The following is an 8,910-nucleotide window of genomic DNA, read 5'->3' on the forward strand; positions in this document are numbered from 1 at the left end:
GATCAAATGAGTACTTTGAGTATTATCTGTGTGAGTGATCAAATGAGCACTAAAGGTATTAACTGTCTGAGTGTACAGAACGAGTATGAAGAGTATTTACCTGTGCGAGTGTGCAGAAAGATTACAAAGAGTTTTACCTGGATGAGTGATCAAATGAGTACTTTGAGTATTATCTGTGTGAGTGATCAAATGAGCACTAAAGGTATTAACTGTCTGAGTGTGCAGAACGAGTATGAAGAGTATTTACCTGTGTGAGTGTGCAGAAAGATTAAAAAGAGTTTTACCTGGATGAGTGATCAAATGAGTACTTTGAGTATTATCTGTGTGAGTGATCAAATGAGCACTAAAGGTATTAACTGTCTGAGTGTGCAGAACGAGTATGAAGAGTATTTACCTGTGTGAGTGTGCAGAATGATTATTAAGAGTATTACCTGTGTGAGTGATCAAATGAGTACTAAGGGTACAAACTGTGTCAGTGTGCAGAATGAGTACGAAGAGATTTACCTGTGTGAATTATCGAATGAGTACGAAAGGTATTAACTGTCTGAGTGTGCAGAACGAGTATGAAGAGCATTTCCTGTGTCATTGAGCAGAATGAGTATTAAACGTTATTACCTGTGTGAGTGATGGAATGAGTATGAAGAGTATTACCTGTATGTGATCAATCGAGTACGAAAGGTATTACCTGTGTGAGTGATCGAATGAATACCAAGTATTACCTGTGTGAATGATGGAATGAGTACGAAGAGTATTATCTGTATGAGTGATCAAACGGGTAGTAAAGGTATTTATTACCTGCGTGAATGATCAAATGAGTACTGAGTATTACCTGTGTGAGTGCTTATTAAGGTGAGTAATTACATCAGTAGAACCAATAATCCAATGAACTGATAGTGTTTTGAATGAAAGGGGTAGAAAGTAAACCAAACGCTGCGTAAAGTAGATGGCGAGTGAAGGGACGTCACGTTTACGTCATAGAAGGATCAGCAGTGACGACGTTTCGTGACTTAAACGATGCAATTCGCGAACGTAAGCACAAACGAATATGGACACCGTGGACCCCTGCCTCACGAGGTGAACCCTTACAATCAGACATGGCGGTGCGACGACCTTGAACACATCTGCAAAAGGTCTCCAACTGCGAGCCCCTGTCCCCCCTTCGCCATTGTTGCTCGTGTTGCCCCACTGCCCCCCCCCCCGTCGCCCCCTCTCCACAGTCGTGCGCAATGATCCTACAACGTGACTCTGTGAGAATGAGGTAGGAGGCGTGCAGGGAGGAAATCGTGTTAAACGGCCTGATAAGTGAAGCGGAATTATTGGAGGATCCTTAAACACCATGACCTGCGAATTGGGCTCCGTTCCCAGCTGAGTGCTTCCAGAGTGGCGGAACCGAGTTCTATTAGACAATTCTGTGAAAGGCAATTAATTTCTAATTTCCCCCTAATTTCCCGTGTTAAAAGAGTGTGAAAGTGGGGGCAGCCATCGAGGTTACCAGGACAACATTAGATTATGCTAATTCGACGCCGCAGGTCGGTTTGGAGGCGCGAGGGTGGGAAAGGGTTAATGGGGAGAAAGGTAAAAATTCGACGAGTTTAAAGAAGAGGAGGAAGGGTATGGGTGGGGGGGGAGCGAGTAGGGGTTAAAGATGACGTCCAATACGCAAAAGTTAGACTACTTAATTAACAGATTGCCTTGTTCTGTCTGAAAACTCAAAGGAGAACTTAATCAAATGGCCAAGGCGTGAGCAAGATGCTATTTGTAAGGACGTCAGGAGTAATTACGCGGCTCACCGGTGGAGTAACACGGGCCCGACTCGCTCTTAACACCGCTCTCGTCCTCTCCACGGCCTCGCTCTTTGCTGTCCTCACCGGGGCGGCTCCTCGGAGACCACGTCATCTTGTTCTCCTTCTTGAGGCGGCGTCGCGCGTTCGCGAACCACGTGGACACCTGAGTGAGCGTCATCTTGGTGATGATGGCGAGCATGATCTTTTCGCCCTTGGTGGGGTATGGGTTCTTGCGGTGCTCGTACAGCCACGCTTTCAGGGTGCTGGTCGTCTCCCTCGTGGCGTTTTTTCGGCGCGTGCCTGCACTCAGGTCGACCCCTCCGTACCTGCTCGCACAACACACCTGATCAAACGCAGTCCGAGTGCGCGACCCACGTCCTCCTCCTCCTTGCGTTCTGTCTTTTCACTCTAATCCCTAAATCTATACGTCCAGTCGAGTCAAACGCAAACCAGGTCCATTGGTACATACACGACCGGGTGCCCACGAGGGTATGTACCGTGGTGGGTGTGCACGACTGTGTGTTCCGTGTTTTGCATTGGAGACACTCGAGTTACACACACGTGTGGGTGCGTTGGTTGTCTGATGACGTCATGATTTTTAACCTCGGCCTCTAGCACGTGACCGATACCGGGTGTCGCCGTAAGTTTTCACCTCCCCACGTGAACACCGCAAAGGCCTCGAGGACGACGGGCGGATCGACTCCGCGTCCGTCCGTCCATCTTTCCCGGCCAGTGGCTGCTGCGTGCATCACGTGACCATTGCACACACAATGTTAAGGTGGCTGTTCACGAGACAATGCCCTATTGTTGAAATTTACTTGATTGTTTGCCATATGCTTGGATCGAGGTGAGCTTGTGTGTCCTATGTCTGTCCATTTTTAAATTATATATATATATATATATATATATATATATATATATATATATATATATATATATATATATATATGAGATTTATTTTTATTTACAACCTCTACCCCACAAAATTTTAAAATACCTGTATCGTCCACGTCCGTTAACCCTGCGCTACAGTCGAAGGTAAAGTAAATGTAGCGAAGACATTTAATCAGTACATTTCGATAGTATGTGGACGTAAACACAGAGTTGTCGGGTAATCGTGTCCTCAACAATCCTCCAGCCTGTTCTGCAAGATCTACCTGTCGGTGTAGACCAAATGTACCCGCATTAAGACCATTCAGAAGGTCCAAAGTACAAGCAAGATCCTTACGTACCTCGTACGTGGCTCGTCCTTGGCCTCGAGAAGTCAAGCCTATTAGCGACTTACGGGGCACGTCGTTTAATTAGCCCATGAGGTTGAGCTCCTTATTGATCCCCGAACCGTCATGTTGTCCTCACCGCCGGGTTACGACTCGGCCCCGAACCGAATCCCACCTGCTGTACTGGTAGTGGCTGATCGTGGGGTCGTACGGGTAGTAGGACGTAGTCTGGCCCAGGCTTCCATGCAGCGAAGCACCGTTGTCCTTAATGTCGTAGGGAGACGTCTGCGGCATATGGTGAAAGGCATTTATATTCATAAATGAAACAGTACAGTTCACGGCGCCTCGGGGGCGCATTGGGAGCGCCTCGGGGGCACCGGGCTGCGTGCCCCCCACTCCCACACTGCTCCCACCCTCCCCCCCTCGTGCAAACATATCTGAACCCCCCAGAACGCGTTTGAAATGTCAGTTATCAATGCATTCATTTCACTTGTTGTAGCATCACATCGACTTATCTATTCATAACTTTACACTATGGAGCCTCGAGAAAGAAACTTTCAAAAAGGTCTTCGGGTCGACTCTAAATGTCCTCCCAAAACAGCCGTGCGTACAAGCACGGTACCAGGGGTCCTGTTCCAACAGCGACACGACAGTGAGTGCTCACGGTCCGTAGCTCGGCCACATTCCTTAGGTTTATCTATGTGGGGGTCTCGGGAACTCATTGACCAAATCGCCGCACGATTCCGAAGTGCATCCCCGCGACGGCGTTTTTACGCACCAGTGTGGAGTAGAACGCCGACGGCTCGGTGCCGTACGGAACGTAGTTGCCGTACGTCTGCGTGGCGTATGAGCCTCCGTACACACTGAGCGCGGCCGCCGCCGCCGCCGAAGTGGCCAAGTCGCCTCGAGCGGTGGCCAAGAGTCGTCCGTCGTACGGAGCGCAGCACACGGCTCCCGACGGAGTGGAGTAGTCCGATGCAGAGGGTCGCGCCGAACCCGCCTCGCCTCCCCCGCTCGATGAGACCAGGAGCTGTGGGAAAACGGGGGCACATGAGCGAGCACGGAGGAGTTTGTCCTTCTACTCTTCTCCGTCGAATTTACATCACATCCTCATTCACGTATCTCACCGTCGGTCTCTCGTCAGTCTTCCCCACCATACACAACATTGAGCGACTGAACCGGAATACCGACGACGAGGGACGTGGACGGATGCACAGACCGGCGGGGTCTCGTTCCCGCCAATTTGCGCATTCCGCGCGTGCTCCTCGCACCGACCGTGTGAAACGGGGCCCGCGGCCACGGTTTACCAAACCGGCACTCACAGACACGACACAGGTGTGTGTACGTCGGCACGCCCGCCACTTACCTGCGATGTCGTTCCGTATGGGTATCCGAACTGCGGGTACGACATTGCTAGCGACGGTGGCGTTCTACCATAATCCAACGAGCTCGTGGCGTCCTTTCGGTACGACTTTCGAGGGGGTGAGGGAGGGAATGGAGTAAAAGTGAGAGGGAGAGAGAGAGAGAGAGAGACGCACACACAGACAGACAGACAAACAGACAGACAGACACAGACAGACAGGGCGGTGCTCAATTCGATCCTTCCAATTCGCTTCCACAAGTCGTGTCCACCAAGTTGGTGAAAACTCCAACCTCTCCAAAGGCTCTTCAAAGGTTGGTCGGCCTGGGCGAACACGAGGCCGAGTCTTCCCAAGGCGGGCCCCGAGTCGCTGCGAGAGGAGCAATCCGTGCACAGATGCTCCTTACAGTAGCTCTACCTCTCTCCATGATGCGGCTCCGAATATAGTGTGACGTCACAGAGCTCCTGAAATAGACAGCCGGGGCTCGTGCCTGCGCCCCGTTCGCCTACCAATCACACGAGTAAATTCCCCCAAAAATTTAATATTTCATGCTAATCCTCCGGTACGCGAGCCGGAGCCGAGAACCCCCCCCAGGCGGACGAGAAAATTCCTCCGTTGTAAGCGTCCGGCGTGAAACCTCTGCGGATGTTTGCGGCACCCTGCAGGCGAGCGGTGTATACATCACGAAGCGCTGTTCCGTGTTCGAGTCAGAACCGTTCCGGCAGCTTTGCTGCCCGGGTGGGTCTAAGTCTTCGCACACCTGAGAGCGCACACCTGAGAGCGCACACCTGAGCGCGCACACCGGCTCGAGCTCAGCGCCTCGTACACTCGTTTGTTTGAACAAACACAACAACTGGTGTTCTACATTCGGGTATTTCGAGCGTAAGTGATGTAACTCCGTAAATGAGGTAAAGTGGGCGAGTAAACGCAGAGAGAAGTCGCACGACGAGTTCGAGTTCGACGTGTGGACGACAGTGGGGGTGTGTGTGCTTGCGGAAGGTTCTCGACTACTCGACCGAACATATAAACTACAACACGACGCCGGCGGACTCGGATTCACGGGCGCGGGACCGTCTTTTGCGAAAATGGCGCCAAAATGACCACCACACGTTTACGTAAATGTCAATTTCCTCGACTGAACTAATCCGCTCCGGGCCATTCAGGTTTAGGACGAATTGAGATCCAGAGCGCGGGATTCAAAGGAGGACATCGTGCTCGAATCGAAAAGGCTCCTCTCGAAGTACCGTACGTGTAAACACGTACATGGACATTGTGGGCGACACGTCATTCAAATGAGTGATCGTCACGTGAGGAGGGGGTGAGGGGGCGGCGGCAAGGACCCCTATTAAATGATGGACGTGCTGGGAGCGTGCGGGACGTGTAATTTGGATGAGCGCGTAATTGTCTTAATTGGATGGGTCGAAGAGCCTTTTAAACCCTGAAATAAATATCAGACTTCATTCACGGACGCACATACACATCCGTGCACTCACAGACGCACATACACAAACAGTATACACATCCGTGCACTCACAGACGCACATACACAAACAGTATACACATCCGTGCACTCACAGATGCACATACACTTACAGTATACACATCCGTGCACTCACACACATATACAAACACAGTATACACATCTATGCACTCACTGATGCATATACACATACAGTATACACATCCGTGCACTCACAGACGCACATACACATGCAGTATACACATCCGTGCACTCACAGACGCACATACACAAACAGTATACACATCCGTGCACTCACAGACACATATACACATACAGTATACACATCCGTGCACTCACAGACGCACATACACATGCAGTATACACATCCGTGCACTCACAGACGCACATACACATGCAGTATACACATCCGTGCACTCACAGACGCACATACACATGCAGTATATACATCCGTGCACTCACAGACACATATACAAATACAGTATACACATCAATGCACTCACTGATGCATATACACAAACAGTATACACATCCGTGCACTCACAGACGCACATAAACATACAGTATACACATCCGTGCACTCACACACATATATACAAATACAGTATACACATCTATGCACTCACTGATGCATATACACATACAGTATACACATCCGTGCACTCACAGATGCACACACATACAGTATACACATCCGTGCACTCACAGACACATATACACATACAGTATACACATCTGTGCACTCACAGACGTACATACACATACAGTATACACATCCGTGCACTCACAGACTTACATACACATACAGTATACACATCCGTGCACTCACAGACACATACACACATATACACATACACATACACATATACACATCCGTACACTCAAAGACGCACATACACATACACATCTGTGCACTCAAAGACGCACATACACATATACACTCATACACATATACACATCCGTGCGCTCACAGACACATATACACATATACACATACACATCTGTGCACTCACAGATGCACATACACATGCAGTATACACATCCGTGCACTCACAGACACATATGCACTATACACATATACACATCCATACACTCAAAGACGCACATACACATATACACATCCGTGCACTCAAAGACGCACATACACATATACACATACACATCTGTGCACTCAAAGACGCACATACACATACACACTCATACACATATACACAACCATGCACTCACAGATGCACATACACATCCGTGCACTCACAGACACTTATGCACATACAGTATACACATCTGTGCACTCACTGATGCATATACACATATACACATCTGTGCACTCACAGACACAGATACACATACACATCTGTGCACTCACAGACACATATACACATATACACACATACACATCCGTGCACTCCCAGATGCATATACACATATACACGTCCGTGCACTCTGTAGATGAATGTGCACTCACAGACACATACACATGTACATGTCCGTGCACTCTGCAGACGAGAAGACACATTCGGGCACTGACAGGTGTACATAAATATTCGTGCTCCGATGTCGTCCGCCGCACGAACATGAAATGTTCACACGCACTCTGTGTACTTCTGGAATATCTTTTTGGGTTATTTTACCTTTTCATGATTTCGTGAACATTTCATTTGCGTTTCTCAGGTGAAGATCCAAGGAGAACAATTGCATTGTGTGCGAGGACCCGAAATATCGCCCACCTGCGACCATAAATAATCTCACACACACACACACACACACACACACACACACACACACACACACACACACACACACACACACACACACACACACACACACACACACACACACACACACACACACACACACACACACACACACACACACACAAACACACAAACACACAAACACACAAACACACAAACACACAAACACACAAACACACAAACACACAAACACACAAACACACAAACACACAAACACACACACACACACACACACACACACACACACACACACACACACACACACACACACACACACACACACCGGGCGTACCAGTCACCCCCAATGAGAGTTTCGAAGTGACCGTCGGCGGGACTAACAGCCTGCGTGACCCACTGTCGCTGCGGAGAGTGACGCTGTGTGTCCACGTATTCATCCATCTTGTTTTAATGACACCGTTCATTGTGCTAATAACCAATCACAAACGACACGGCCACTTAAAACGGCTCATCCATTCATAAAAACAACCCGAGAAGGGATCATTGCTCCAAGGAGCTGGCTGTGTGAAGGTGGACAGGAAGTTCAATGTAAAGTTTGAGTGTTTTATTGAGTGCTCGTCTCACTACTCAAACGCTCAGCACGCTGTGAGGAAGCACGTCGGTGTATCACTCTTTTATAGTTTCGAGGATCCAAAAAATGGGGGATCGAGGGTCCAGAAACGGGGGATCGAGGGTCCAGAAACGGGGAATTGAGGGTTCCGCCGTCGTGCCCTGACTCTTCACACCACGGACGGTGTTGCAGCTTCCCGTGTTCCTCCAGGTGCTCCATCACACGTGACACCCGCTTCGCGACACTTGATGGATTCGCCGTTGTGACCGCAAGGCGAGCGAGCGCTTTTATTAACGAGTTCTGATGATGAAAACAAAAAAAACGAGGCGCAACAATCCGCGCGATCTCCCGATTAAAAAGATAGCAAAGAATGATCGTCATCCGGGAACGAAGAGCTCTCAAATCACCTGCGAGTGGAACGAGAGTGCTCGTAGTTAATAATGATAATGATAATCTTGGACGTTTGAGTCGTCGTTTAATATGTCCAACAGGCCATCCAGGGTCGGTGTCGATCCTCGAGGGTACATTGAGCTCAGAGCATCCCTCGCGGATAAGGTGCGAGTGCCTGAGTGCGGTGGGGGTGCTGAACGCTCGGGTGGGGCGAACGGGGGGTACGGCGTTTGTCCGGCTCCCCACGGACTGTGATAGCCCGGGAGATGTGCGGACCGACGGCACAAACCCGGGGTGTCATCACTACGGGGCCTCATTGCCGAGCGACCCAAGGGTGGCGCAAGAGGCTCAGGTAA

At 49.5% G+C, this 8,910-nt stretch overlaps 1 protein-coding gene and 1 pseudogene across 2 annotated transcripts in view; one reads left to right on the plus strand and one right to left on the minus strand.

Moving 5' to 3' along the window:
• The window catches only part of LOC147024046 (iroquois-class homeodomain protein IRX-6-like), an 11,558-nt gene extending 6,599 nt beyond the window's left edge, over positions 1 to 4,959 (minus strand). The window contains exons 1-4 of one of the 2 annotated variants that reach the window (XM_085890226.1): positions 4,368 to 4,959; positions 3,780 to 4,031; positions 3,177 to 3,286; positions 1,869 to 2,110 (exon numbers count right to left, since the gene is read on the minus strand). In XM_085890226.1, coding sequence (XP_085746352.1) covers positions 1,869 to 2,110; positions 3,177 to 3,286; positions 3,780 to 4,031; positions 4,368 to 4,412 — 649 coding nt within the window. In that variant the 5' untranslated portion in view covers positions 4,413 to 4,959. Of the gene's footprint in view, positions 1 to 1,790; positions 2,111 to 3,176; positions 3,287 to 3,779; positions 4,032 to 4,367 lie in introns of both variants that reach the window. The other variant, XM_085890225.1, reaches the window with a different exon arrangement.
• A 306-nt stretch (positions 4,960 to 5,265) lies between these two features.
• LOC147024047 (uncharacterized) lies at positions 5,266 to 7,918 on the plus strand (annotated as a pseudogene).
• Positions 7,919 to 8,910: the final 992 nt, after the last annotated feature.

This window comes from Eptatretus burgeri, chromosome 7 (assembly GCF_056783735.1).
Source record: "Eptatretus burgeri isolate ZD-2024b chromosome 7, Ebu_testis_v1, whole genome shotgun sequence".
Lineage (NCBI taxonomy): Eukaryota > Metazoa > Chordata > Myxini > Myxiniformes > Myxinidae > Eptatretus > Eptatretus burgeri.